Raw genomic sequence first — 14789 nt, forward strand, 5'->3', positions numbered from 1 at the left:
TATGCTTTTTCCTTCAATTTGATACTCTCCCTTATTTCCTTAGTTATCCACGGTCGATTTTCCCTCTTTCTTCCGTCCTTCCTTTTTGTTGGTATAAACCTTTGCTGAGCACTGTGAAAAATCGCTTGGAAGGTTCTCCACTGTTCCTCAACTGTTCCACCATAAAGTCTTAGCTCCCAGTCTACCTTAGCTAGTTCTTCTCTCATCCCCTTGTAATCTCCTTTGTTTGAACACAGGGACCCTGGAGCTGTGAAGCCATTGTGCTATCCACAAGGCTACCGTGCTGCCCCTTGTTAGGATTGTTAGGAATTTGTGAGGTTTTAAGAACCCCGCTGACTTTACCCCACAAGAGTGTCTCAAACCCAATGGGCAACTTGAAACACTGGTGGTGTAGATTCGATTGGAGTCATTTTTTAAAAAGAGTACCCAATTATTTTTTCCAATTAGGGGGCAATTTAGCGTGGCCAATCTACCAAGCCTGCACATCTTTGAGCTGTGGAGGGTAGGACCCACGCAAACACGGGGAGAATGTGTAAACTCCACACGGAGTGACCCGAAACGGGATCAAACCTGGGTCCGCAGCACCGTGAGGCAGCAGTGCTAACCACTGAGCCACTCGCTGCCACCCCAGATTTGTCTGGAGTAATGTAAAGGACCATGTACAACCCCAGAGAGGAACCAGTCCAGGCGGTGTGTAAACGATTAATAAAGAATATTTATTGAAGCAACAGGAAATAAAAACACGCAATATGCTACGACACTCAATTAGATGAATAACTAAACATGCCATTTTATCTGAAGTGACCTCTTGTTCCCAAAATATACCACGAGCGAGATTCTCCCATCGGGAGACTGAGTGCCGACGCCAGAGTGAAAATCGGAGTGTTTCACTCCGGCGTCGGAGGCCGCTCCTCGCCCCCTATTCTCCCACCCCGGGGGGGCTAGGAGCGGCGCCGCGTCATTTACGCAGCCGGAGCTGCGTAAATTACGCCACCCCAGCGGGCGCCCCGCAAGAAATGTCAGATTGATCTTGCGGGGCTGCGGAGGAAAGGAGGTCCTCCTTCAGAGAGGTTGGCCCGCTGATTGTGGGCACCGATCGTGGGCCCCCCCCAGCGTTTCCACGCTGTTCCCGGCAGCAGCGACCAGGTGTGGACGGCGGCGGCGGGAATCCGTCGTATTGGGCAGGCCGCTCGCCCGTTACAAACGTTGCGCCGGTTTGGGGGGGGGGGTGGGAGAATCGTGTGCGCGTGCCGGAGCGGCGTGGCGGGACTCGCCCAGCGCCCCAACGATTCTCCCACCAGGCATGGGGGGGGGGGGGGAAGAATTGCGCCCCATGTTCCCTGAACTCACATACACTCCCTTGCCCAAAACAGCATCTGATTTAGTAACTCTAAAGGTCAAATCCAGTTAATAGTTACCACACAATATCACTTTGACGACCAAGTCTGGGAAACATCTCTTCCTGGTTCAGAGAAGGCTTGAACCTGGGCTCGGATCACAGGTGGAATTGGCCCGTCCGGCTGTTGGATGGAATACTTTGATGCAAAGACCAGAGAAGCCGGAGGTCGTTGCCCTTCCAGCAGAGAGATTAAGGAATTTTAACGGAGAATTTCAATAATTGCTTGGATTGTTGATCTTCCTCGGACACAGACACAGCAGGAGGATATTTGGCTCGTTGAGTGGCTGATCATCCTGCTCAATGGTGTTTCCCCCGGCCACCATCTCCATGCCCCTCGGCGTTACATCCAGAAATCTATTGCGTTTTGTCTTGCACTTGCTCCATGACTGAGCTTCTGCAACCCTCCGAGGGAATCCCAAAGTTTCATCGCCCTATAGGTGAAGATATTCTCCCTGATCTTGGTCTCAAATGGCCTGCCGCTTGAGATTGTGCGCCCTGGTCTAGAATCACCAGCCCGGGGGGGGGGGGGGGGGAATATCCAATCTACATCCACACCGGGTCCCACCCTGGATGTAATATGTAAGCTTCAATTAGATCAACCCTCACTCTTCGAAACTCTGGGTAACATAGCCCCAGTCCCCTCAATCTCTCATAAAACAATCCCACCTTCCCAGTGATTAATCTGCTGAACATCCATTGCACTTGATCTCTGGTAAGTATGTCTTTCCGGAGATCAGCGGAACAAAAACTGTGCACAGTACTCCAGGTGAAGCCGCACAAGGCTCTGTCATTTGCAGCAAGGCATCTGCCCCCCTGTACTCAAACCCACTTGGGATCAAGGCCAATGCACCGTTTGCATTCCCAACTCACCAAGGCACCTTCCAAACCCATCGAGAAGGATAAAGAGACACATGGGGAACACCACCACCTGCAAGTTCCCCTCCAAGTCACTCACCACCCAGACTTGGAAATATATCGGCCGTTCCTTCGCCGTCGCTGGGGGCAACATCCTGTAACTCCCTTGCTAACAGCACTGTGGGTGTACCTACACCTCAGCGACTGCAGCAGTGCAAGGCGGCAGCTCATCCCCACCTTCTCCCTTTTTAAAAAAATTTGGAGTCACAAATTATTTTTCTTTTCCAGTTAAGGGGCAATTTAGCATGGCCAATCCACCTACCCTGCACATCTTTGTGTAGTGGGGGTGAGACCCACGCAGACACGGGGAGAATGTGCAAACTCCACACGGACAGCGACCCAGGGCCGGGATCGAACCTGAGTCCTCACCTCACTTCCACCCTATCCCCATAACCCCTCCTAACCTTTTTGACACTAAGGGCAATTTGGCGTGGACAACCCACCTGACCTTCACATCATTGGACTGTGGGAGGAAACCGGAGCACCCGGAGGAATCCCACACAGACACCGGGAGAACGTGCAGACTCCGCACAGACAGTGACGCAAGCAGGGAATTGAAACTGGGACCCTGGCGCTGTGAAGCCTCATGTGCTTCCGTGCTGCCCTGATGCTTTTGAACAATGAGATACAGTTTCTGCCACCAGGGAGGTTGGTAACAAGAGGATAGAGATTTCATATAATTAACAAAAGAACCAGAGGACGACATTTTCTTTCAAAAGTGAGTTGTGAGGTGTAATGTATTGCATTGCATGGAAGAGCAGTCAAAGGAAATTTGATTGTGTTCTCTGAAAGGGGCAAGTGGGCTACTTGATAAGGGGGAAGCGGGGGGGGGGGGGGGGGGAGCGAGAAAGTTCATGGAGAGCACGTTGAGGAGAGTCGGGCTAACCAGGTAGCTCTTTCAAAGTGCTAGCATGGAAGGATGGGCCCTATGGACTCCTCTGCTCCTTCCGTGAGGCCAGACGTGGGATATACGTGCTTGGACATATTTAAATAGATCCCCGGCACGCCTTCGATGCTCTTTCTCACTATCCTCATCACTACCATCCAACTGTACGTTTCCCTTTACATCTGCCAATTTTAACTGTCTTGTTTCATGACCATTTTCTGAAGTTCAAACACTCCCTCTATCTTTTTCCCTGGTCTGTATCTCCCTTTCTCTTTTTGTTCTGCGAGGGCTATTTTTTTCTCCATTCTTCTCTCTCCTTTTCTTTTTCCTCTCTCTCTTTCGTATTCAAGCCGCTTTAATTCTTTCTCATGTTCCATTTGTTTAATTTGCAGCTAAATTTGTGTCTTTTCCAATGAGTCAAACTGTATCTCAGGCAACTTTAAATGCTTGGCCACCGCCATAATTACTTCACCTTTTCGCATTTTGTCAGGTAATGTTAACTGCGATGTTTTTGCTTTTCGTCTTTGTCTGTAAGGTACTGTGTATGACTGTCTCCACCCCAAAATCCTCTGAGCCTCTGAAAGAGCCATTGTCCACAACACACTAAATACCACACCGGAAAAGCAACAATCCTTCACTGTCTTTAAGTTCACAAAAGCCAATCCAATAGATAAGACTTTTATCCCCCTCGAGCCCCCAATTGTTACGGGAGCGGCGTTTTCAGAACCCCCAAATGTATCAGGAGTTCAACCAACCCCCACTTTTAATGGATTGCTGCTTTTGAAGCACACGGCTTGGTCTCCAGGTGTAGTATCACAATTATGGACACGTGGTTTTTAAAACAAAACAATGTTTATTCCATGAACTCAAATTAACCTTTTAAGTAAACATTGGATCTATTAACACCTTACTTCAAAGATAACCCCAAAAATAAAACACTACCCAATCCTACAAACTGTTCCTTTACACATCCAAAAGACTTAACAAATCCTTCAAACAGAAGCACATTAGATTTATATTCAATAGAGACCTTTTTACAATTCTGATTTCACCAAAGGATTAACAGATAGTCCTTCATGGCAGAGATCACCAGCAATGCAGCTCACAGCCACACCTAAGCTTTCTTCAAACTGAACCTAAAACTCCCAAAAAGCAGAAGTGAGCTCAGCTCCACCCACTCTCTGACGTCACTATTTTCTTAAAGGTACATTGCTTAAACATCCATTTCTTAAAGGTACTCTCACATGACAGCGCTTTGCAATTTACTTCAGTGAGGAAGTGGACCTGCGGTGGGGACTGAATCAAGGCTGTTTGATGGTTTTGGCAACATATTCGCAATTCCATGGAACATACACACTCACACTGCAGAGTCTACTTCAGATGTAATGCAGGGGAGAAGGTAATGGAAAAAGATTTTGGAAAAATATACTTCACTGAGCTTGTGAATGAAGAACATTCAGAAACACTCGTACCCTGCCAAATGTAACTGACTGAATGGAAACTCTGAGCACAACTCAATCCACACCCTGCATCTGCTGCTGTCGGGTTCCTCTGGAACCACACAGAGAAATAAGTATTTATCAAATCAGCCTCGTAAGCTGGGAACTTCACCTAACCTGGGGAGTGTAGAGGGAGCTTTACTCTATCTAACCCCGTGCTGTACCTGTCCTGGGAGTGCTTGATGGGGACAGTGTAGAGGGAGCTTTACTCTGTATCTAACCCCGTGCTGTACCTGTCCTGGGAGTGTTTGATGGGGACAGTGTAGAGGGAGCTTTACTCTGTATCTAACCCCGTGCTGTACCTGTCCTGGGAGTGTTTGATGGGGACAATGCAGAAGGAGCTTTACTCTGTATCTAACCCTGTGCTGTACTTGTCCTGGGAATGTTTGATGGGAACAGTGTAGAGGGAGCTTTACTCTGTATCTAACCCTGTGCTGTACCTGTCCTGGGAGTGTTTGATGGGGACAGTGCAGAAGGAGTTCTAACCCTGTGCTGCACTGTGAATAACTGCAATAAGCAAATTGATTACAGGGATAGTCAGGTGTTGATACAAACACTGCAGAAACAAGCACGGAGACAAGCAAAAACTTTAATTTGGAAATACAATGGCAAAGATTTTAATTTTTTTTTTACATTTTGTTTTAATATCATTCAGATCAATCAGGCAATCAGATGCTTTGCAAGAGAAAAGCAGGAAACTGAAATTATAACAAACCCTATAATCATTCGTGTAAATGGTCAATACATTCATTTCGAACAGCAGCATCTTCTGAATGCTGCGTATACCAGGCTGTAAAAGGCAGTTTCAGACCCGTCTAGAGGTGAGTAACCTTCGATGGCTGCAGTATCCCTCGCTGCCGTTGCATCGCGTTATGCCCCACATTCCACCGTTCCTTCCCCTGCACCATTCCAACCCAGTGGCAGACCCGTGCCTTGATAGCCATGCCCGGGAGCCATTGTAGCCCCGCCAGCCTGGTCTCCCCACCACCTCCTCATTCAGAAAGGCCTCTGGGGAATACGGGCTGCTATTCCACTGCAGGAGGAAGAGCCTCTGAACTAAATGGCCTCCTCCTGTTCCTGTGTAACAGGCTGGAGAAGGGGCTGAATGGGGCCTCCTCCTGTTCCTGTGTAACAGGCTGGAGAAGGGGCTGAATGGGGCCTCCTGTTCCTGTGTAACAGGCTGGAGAAGGGGCTGAATGGGCCCTCCTCCTGTTCCTGTGTAACAGGCTGGAGAAGGGGCTGAATGGGGCCTCCTGTTCCTGTGTATCAGTCTGGAGAAGGGGCTGAATGGGGCCTCCTCCTGTTCCTGTGTAACAGGCTGGAGAAGGGGCTGAATGGGGCCTCCTCCTGTTCCTGTGTAACAGGCTGGAGAAGGGGCTGAATGGGGCCTCCTCCTGTTCCTGTGTAACAGGCTGGAGGAGGGGCTGAATGGGGCCTCCTGTTCCTGTGTAACAGGCTGGAGAAGGGGCTGAATGGGGCCTCCTCCTGTTCCTATGTAACAGGCTGGAGAAGGGGCTGAATGGGGCCCCCTCCTGTCCCTGTGTAACAGGCTGGACATCACTCTCTCCTCTCTCACATGCAACCCCCTGGCAGAGTGCACTGTGTCCACCAGGGGGGCTGCACTCGAAAACTGAAACTAAATCTCTCCCCCCTTGAACCCTGCCTTTGCGCCAGCCATTCCCCCCCCCCCCCCCCCCCCCCCCCCCGCTCCACCCCACTACCCCCTCTGTTGTTCAAGGGACACCTCGTTGCCTCATTCAAAGAGAGCCTGGTACAAACAGAAGGAGAACACGTGCGTTGACGTCGCCCTTGTCGGAAGCGGAAGAGATGTCCACAAGATTCAGTTTGTGTGAATGACATTGGCTGAACTGCAGTCGCTGCTTTACCATTGGAAAGGTGGCAGTCTGTGAGATCTTACTGTGCTCATTCAATCACGGTCAGATCGTGCATTCCCTCAATACGACACTGGCTGAGGAGCAAAACTTGTAGCTATTGCGCTCGGGAGAACATTCCTGCACTTCCTGCAATACTGCTGCTCACAACCTTCATCAGGAGCAGGTGGGACAATACTGACCCTCTGACAGTGCAGCTCCCTCAGTACTGACCCTCTGACAGTGCAGCACTCCCTCAGTACTGACCCTCTGACAGTGCAGCACTCCCTCAGTACTGTCCCTCTGACAGTGCAGCTCCCTCAGTACTGACCCTCTGACAGTGCAGCACTCCCTCAGTACTGACCCTCTGACAGTGCAGCACACCCTCAGTACTGACCCTCTGACAGTGCTGCTCCCTCAGTACTGACCCTCTGACAGTGCAGCATTCCCTCAGTACTGACCCTCTGACAGTGCTGCTCCCTCAGTACTGACCCTCTGACAGTGCGGCACTCCCTCAGTACTGACCCTCTGACAGTGCAGCACTCCCTCAGTACTGACCCTCTGACAGTGCGGCACTCCCTCAGTACTGACCCTGTGACAGTGCAGCACTCCCTCAGTACTCCCTTAGTACTGACCCTCTGACAGTGCAGCACTCCCTCAGTACTGACCCTCTGACAGTGTGGCGCTCCCTCAGTACTGACCCTCTGACAGTTCATTGCTCTCACTGTACTGGAACTGGGCAAGTTCCCACTTGAGATTCTGCGGCTTAAACCTCTCGATGTTGGGGTTTGTACAGCGCCATTCTGACTCAGAGAGCAGTAGCGAGGCCACAAGCATATCAGGCAGGAAGGGACCTCTGTGCAGGAATACGGAGACAACACTGGCACCCCACTCAGGCAGAGGGATGCGGTCCAGCGCCGGGCGCATGTTACACCCACAGAACATTATCGTGCAACCCAGGGATACAGCAGCCAAAATAAATACTATGGTATGTATAATATTTACACACACTCTCACATCACAGGCAGCTCACAGTGCCTGTGCCTCCTATTGGGAGTAGGACTGGGGCAGATGGTAACCAGGCTGTGGTTGTCTGCACCCAGGCCTGGGTGGGAGAGGTGGAGGGCCAGAGGGGCCGTAGCTGTAGGCGGGCATGGGATAAGCTACGTATGGAGGCCGGATGGATGGTAAGTGCCCCTGGACTGGGTACGGGACGTACTGAGCCTGTCTGGACGGTGGGTAGAAGTGCGGGGCGGGTGCAGCAGGCGGGTACGGGGACATGACCTGCTGGGGGACGCCCGCCATGCCTGGGTTGGGGTCGTAGGGCAGGGGATAGGCGACAGAGGGTTGCTGCTGGATGTCGGGGGGCCGGGGAACGGGAGGCGGGGGCCGCAGGGGCATGCTTGGGCTCGGCTTGGGCCGGGGCTCATCCGGGGCCTGGGGGGGCATGGTCGTCGTCGCGGCGACGGGCTGCCGGTGCCGGCTCAGTATCTCCTGCAGCTTCTCAATCCGGATGCGACGGAGGTGGGCCAGCTTACGCTGCTCGTTGTACTGCTCCAGAAACACCTCCAAGGCAAACTGCCCTTCCAGAAACTTCTCCGCTAGCTCCTGTAACAACAAACATAATCATGCGGCAATATTGAAAACCGTCAACATGTCACCCTACTGTCGTGTTTCTAATTGTCATTGCCCATGTAAACATCAGAATGGGAATTATCTATGTAAACATGTCACAATGTGAAGACATTCATCATGGGAATTATCTATGTAAACATGTCACACTGTGAAGACATTCATCATGGGAATTTCCTATGTAAACATGTCACATTGTGAAGACATTCATCATGGGAATTTCCTATGTAAACATGTCACATTGTGAAGACATTCATCATGGGAATTTCCTATGTAAACATGTCACATCGTGAAGACATTCATCATGGGAATTTCCTATGTAAACATGTCACACTGTGAAGACATTCATCATGGGAATTTCCTATGTAAACATGTCACATTGTGAAGACATTCATCATGGGAATTTCCTATGTAAACACGTCATGTTGTAAAAGAGGTGATCATGGCTACTGCTGATGTAAGTGTCTCACGCTGGTGTCATGTCAATAAGACACGGAAATAAATCACATAGCGCACAACAAATCTGAATTTCTCATTTTGTGCTATTTTGAAATGAACTTTTACTGAACCAGAAAGATGGCTGCTATCAATCACATGACTCAAGATTGGCCATTTGTTCTGGAAGCCAACAGGAGTTTACAAGACCAAAAAAAAAGTTCCCCTCTTATCCTTGTGGAATCTTGCACGTTACCGTACGGACATTGCAATGACAAAACCAGAGGACCGGCAGAGATCGAAACAAGTTATTCCTATAAAGTTGCTAACTGACTTATCTCACATTTAGGGCTGTTGTTCGGGGTCCGTTTCAAGGGGGAAACCATGGAGGGGAAGATGGGCATCATTTGCACCTTGATGAGCTTACCGCTCTAGCGGACTCACAGGGTCTGCTCCCCGAAACAAGACCCTCAACATGGATGGTGACTCCTGCAGAGGCCAGTGGCTGGGGCACGATAAGCCAGATTACCATGGGCAGAGCCAGACACCAAATCAGCGTCTCTCTTGGAACCGTGACCATTCTGAAATCTCTGCATTCATTTGGAAACTGAGAAACAACAGGTCTGCTGATTACTTTCAACTGGAAAAGAGCAACAGCAGGGTTTCTGGCTGACTAAAGCGTGAGGTGATGCATTTTAGGAGGACTAACAAGGCAAGGGAATTCTCAGTGAACGGCAGGACACTAGGAAATGCAGAGGACCAGAGGGATCTTGCCGTTCATGTTCAAAGGTCTTTCAAGGCAATAGGCCAGGTTGATTAGGTGGTTAAGAAGCCATATGGGATTCTTGCTTTTATTAATGAGACATAGGATATTGGGCAGCACGGTAGCATTGTGAATAGCACAATCGCTTCACAGCTCCAGGGTCCCAGGTTCGATTCCAGCTTGGGTCACTGTCTGTGTGGAGTCTGCATATCCTCCCCGTGTGTGCGTGGGTTTCCTCCGGGTGCTCCGGTTTCCTCCCACAGTCCAAAGACGTGCAGGTTAGGTGGATTGGCCATGATAAATTGCCCTTAGTGTCCAAAATTGCCCTTAGTTTTGGGTGGGGTGACTGGGTTATGGGGATAGGGTGGAGGTGTTGACCTTGGATAGGGTGCTCTTTCCAGGAGCCGGTGCAGACTCGATGGGCTGAATGGCCTCCTTCTGCACTGTAAATTCTATGAAAAGAGCAGGGAGGTTATGATGGAGTTGTATAAAACACTGATTACACCACAGCTAGAGTACGGTGTACAGTTCTGGTCGCCATGTGATGATTACATTAGAAAAGGTGCAGAGGAGATTCACCAGGGTGTTGCCTGGGTTGGAGCGTTTCAGAGATTGAGAGAGGCTGGTTGAACTGGGGTTGTTCTCAGACAGAGAAGGTGGAGAGGGAACCTGATTGAGGTCTACAAGATTATGAAGGACACAGATCGGGTAGAGAGGAAGAAACATTTCTCCTTAGTTGACCATTGACCAGGGGCCATAGATTTAAGGTCAGAGGCAGGAGGTTTAGAGGAGGTTTGAGGAAAATCTTTTCACACAGAGGGTGGTGGGACTCTGGAACTCACAGCCTGAAAGGGTGATGGAGGCGGGAACCCTCGCAACGTTTAAGAAGCAGTTGGAAATGCCACAGCATACAAGGCTGCAGACAAAGTACTGGAAGATGGGATTAGAATAGGTGCTTGATGGCCGGTGAGTGTATGATGGGCCAAAGGGCCTCTTTCTGTGCTGTCAAACTCTATGACTCTATGACAAACAGGCAGCCATCATCTCCACTTCGTGGACACGTCGCAGCCTATTACAAAATAAATTCAAAAACACCTCTGCTTGTGGACAGACAGTGAGAAGATAAAGAAGCTAAAGTTTGCCTCTCTCCTGTCCGTAACACTACAATGACATTATAATGGGAATTGCCTTTGACAAAACCAGGATGGAAATTGTCTATGTAAACATGTCAGGCTGCACAGGCTTATAATGGGAATTAGCTATGTAAACCTGTCACACTGCAAGAGGTTTATAATGGGAATTACCTATGTAAACGTGTCACACTGTAAAAGAGGTTTATAATTGGAATTACCTATGTAAACGTGTCACACTGCAAAGTGGTTTATAATGGGAATTATCTATGTAAACGTGTCACACTAAGAGGACTATAATAGGAATTACCCATGTAAACGTGTCACACTGTAAAAGAGGTTTATAATTGGAATTACCTATGTAAACGTGTCACACTGCAAAAGTGGTTTATAATGGGAATTATCTATGTAAACGTGTCACACTAAGAGGACTATAATAGGAATTACCTATGTAAACATGTCACACTGCAAGAGGTTTATAATGAGAATTACCTATGTAAACGTGTCACACTGCAAGAGGTTTATAATGGGAATTACCTATGTAAACGTGTCACACTGTAAAAGAGGTTTATAATTGGAATTACCTATGTAAACGTGTCACACTGCAAAAGTGGTTTATAATGGGAATTACCTATGTAAACGTGTCATGCTTTAAAGACATTTATAACTAGCACTGTTTATGTAAATGTGTACTGCTGCAATTACATGTATTATGGCAATTAACTGTTTAAACATTTATAATAGGAACTGCCTATGTAAACATGTCACTGTAATGGTATTGGGTGGTGGGGGGGGGGGGGGTAGCATATACGGCAGCATGGTACAGTAGTCAACACTGCCTCCTTACAGCGCCAGGGACCTGGGTTCAATTCCGGCCTTGGGTGACTGTGTGGAGTCTGCACGTTCTCCCCGTGTGTGCGTGGGTTTCCTCCTGGTGCTCCGGTTTCCTCCCACAGTCCAAAGATGTGTAGGTTGGTGGATTGGGCATGCTAAATTACCCCATAGTGTCCAAAACGTTAGGTGGGGTTACAGGGGTATGGGTTGGGGAGTGGGTATGGGTAGAGTGCTCTTTCAGAGACTGGTGCTGACTCAATGTGTTGAATGGCCTCCTTCCGCATTGGAGGGATCCTACTGTTCTTTGATAATTTCAAAAGTTTTAGCAATCCATAGGCCTCCGGACTACTGCTCTGGAGAAATTCAAAACCACCACGACACCTCATTAAAATTTGTAACAAAATACTAGTCGTGTTAATCATGACCACAAAATGGCAGGGGAAATCAAGTTCATGATCGTCCTTAAGGGGAGGAAGCAAGTCTCCGTGCCCTGGTCGGTATTACAGGGGACTCCAGCACACAAAACCTGCCTCTGAATGGCCCAGTGTGTCACTCAATCGGCTCACCACCACCGACTAGAGGGCAATTAAATACTGACCAAGCCCGCGACCCTCAAATCCAGGGTGCAAATTAAAGATATTCATGACTGGAAATTGGCTATGTCGCCATTTCTAATGGGAAATAGCTAAGCAAACATTTATAATTGGAACTATCTCTGTAAATATATACCTCTTGGGACGGAAAGCTGCCATCCTTACCTGGTCTGGCCTACATGTAATTCCACACCTACAGCAATGTGGTTGACAGAGGTTGACTCTGAAATGGCCGAGCATGTAACTCGATTGCATCAAATCCCTACAAAGTCAATAAAAGAGAAAGAAACCGGACGGACTGCCCAGCATCGAACCAGGCACCGGAAACGACAACGGCAAACCCAGCCCTGCCGACCCTGCAAAGTCCTCCTGACTAACGTCTAGCGGCTAGTGCCGAAGTTGGGAGAGCTGTCTCATAGACTAGCCAAGCAACAGCCTGACATAGTCATACTGACTTCCAGACAATGTCCCAGACATATCCCCATTCCTGGGTATATCCTGTCTCACCGGCAGGACAGACCCAGCAGAGGTGGCAGCACAGCGGGTACAGTCGGGAGGGAGTGGCCCTGGGAGTCCTCAACATCGACTTCGGATCCCATGAAGTTAAACATGGGCAAGGAAACCTCCGGCTGATTACCACGTACCAGCCACCATCAGCTGGTGAATCAGTACCCCTCCATGTTGAACACCACTTGGAGGAAGCACTGTGGGTGGCAAGGGCACAGAATATACTCTGGGTGGGGGGACTTCAATGTCCATCGCCAAGCGTGGCTCAGTAGTACCACCACAGACCGAGCTGGCCGGGGCCTAAAGGACAATAGCTGCTGGACTGGGACCGCAGCAGGTGGTGAGGGAACCAACAAGAGGGAAAACATACTTGACCCCATCCTCACCAATCTGCCTGCTGCAGATGGTTCTGTCCATGACAGTAACGGTAGAAGTGACCACCGCGCAGTCCTTGTGGAGATAAACTCCCGTCTTCACATTGAGGATACCTTCCATCGTGTTGTGTGGCACTATCACCGAGCTAAATGGGGTAGATTCAGAACAGATCTAACAAAGCAAGACTGGGCGTGCATGAGGCGCTGTGGGCCATCAGCAGCAGCAGAGTTGCATTCAAGCACAATCTGCAACCTCATGGCCCAGCATATCCCCCACTCCACCATTACCACCCAGCCTGGGGATCAATCCTGGTTCAATGAAGAGTGCAGGAGATCATGCCAGGAGCAACATCAGGCATACTGAAAAATGAGGTGTCAAACTGGTGAAGCTACAGCACAGGACTACCTGTCTGCCAAACAGCATAAGCAGCAAGTGATAGAGCGAAGTGAATCCACAACCAACGCATCAGATCTAAGCTCTGCAGTCCTGTCACATTCAGCCGGGAATGGTAGTGGATTAAACAACTCACTGGAGGAGGAGGCTCCATAAATATCCCCATCCTCAATGATGGAGCAGCCCAGCACATATGTGCAAAAGATAAGGCCGAGGTACGTGTAGCAATCTTCAGACAGAAGTGCCAAGTGGATGATCCATCTCGGTCTTCTCCGGAGGTCCCCATCATCACGGATGTCAGTCCTCAGCCAATACAATTCACTCCACGAGATATCAAGAAATGGCTGAAGGCCCTGGATACTGCAAAGGCTATGGGCCCTGACAATATTTCAGCAATGGTGCTGAAGACTTGTGCTCCAGGAATTGCCGAGCCCCTCGCCAAGCTGTTTCAGTAAAGCTGGAATACTGGCATCTATCCAGCAAGGTGATACATTGTCCAGGTGTGTCTGTGCCAAGAAACAGGCAAATGCAACCCAGCCAATTACCATCCTTAAATACGTTTTCCACCATCAACACATTGCTGGAAGGAGACATCAACAGTGTTATCAAGCGGCACTTACTCAGCAATAACCTGCTCACGGTCGCTCAGTTTGGGTTCAGCAGGGTCACTCAGCTCCTGACCTCATTACAGCCTTGGTTCAAACATGGACAAAAGAGCTGAATGCCACAGGTGAGGTGAGACCGACTGTCCACAACATCAAGGCAGCATTTGACCGAGTTTGGCATCAAGGAGCCCTCACTAAACTGGAGACAATGGGAATCAGGGGGGAAACTTCTCCGCTGGTTGGAGTCGTACCCGGCACAAAGGAAGATGGCTGTGGTGGTTGGAGATCAATCATTTCAGCTCCAGGACATCACTGCAGGAGTCCCTCAGGGTAGTGTCCTCAGCCCCAACCATCTTCAGCTGCTTCATCAATGACCTCCCTCCATCACAAGGTCAGAAGTGGGGATGTTTGCGGATGACTGCAGAATATTCAGCAACATTCGCGACTCCCCAAATAATGAAGCAGTCCGTGTCCAAATGCAGCAAGACCTGTACAATATCCAAGCTCGGGCTGACAAGTGGCCACTAACATTCTCATGTCACAATTGTCAGGCAATGAGCAATCTTCAAAATCAAACCATCGCCCCCTTACATTCAATGACTAAATCCCCCACTATCAACATCCTGGGGGTTACCATTGACCAGAAACTGAACTGGACCCAGCCGTATAAATACTGTGGCTACCAGGGCAGGTCAGAGGTTGGGAATCCTGCGGAGAGTAACTCACCTCCTGACCTCTTCCCCCCCCCCCCCCCCCCCCGGCCAAGGCCTATCCACCATCTACAAGGCACAAGTCAGGAGTGTAATGGACGTCTCCACTTGCCTGGATGAGCGCAGCTCCAACAACACTCAAGAAGCTCCACACCATCCAGGGCAAAGCAGCCCCGTTTGATTGCTCCCCTTTCACAAACATTCAAACCCTCTACGATCGACGCAGTGCCAGCCGTGTGTAC

The 14789-nt window shown here is 49.5% G+C and overlaps 1 protein-coding gene across 1 annotated transcript in view; it reads right to left on the reverse strand.

The window, feature by feature from the left end:
* Positions 1 to 7190: 7190 nt before the first annotated feature.
* LOC119967876 (vacuolar protein sorting-associated protein 37C-like) overlaps positions 7191 to 14789 on the reverse strand; it is a 22401-nt gene continuing 14802 nt past the window's right edge. The window contains exon 3 of the mRNA XM_038800958.1: positions 7191 to 8178. Within this exon, the coding sequence (XP_038656886.1) occupies positions 7618 to 8178 (561 nt within the window). The 3' untranslated portion in view covers positions 7191 to 7617. The remainder of the gene's footprint in view (positions 8179 to 14789) is intronic.

The sequence above is a fragment of the Scyliorhinus canicula genome, chromosome 6 (assembly GCF_902713615.1).
Source record: "Scyliorhinus canicula chromosome 6, sScyCan1.1, whole genome shotgun sequence".
NCBI classification, from domain to species: domain Eukaryota; kingdom Metazoa; phylum Chordata; class Chondrichthyes; order Carcharhiniformes; family Scyliorhinidae; genus Scyliorhinus; species Scyliorhinus canicula.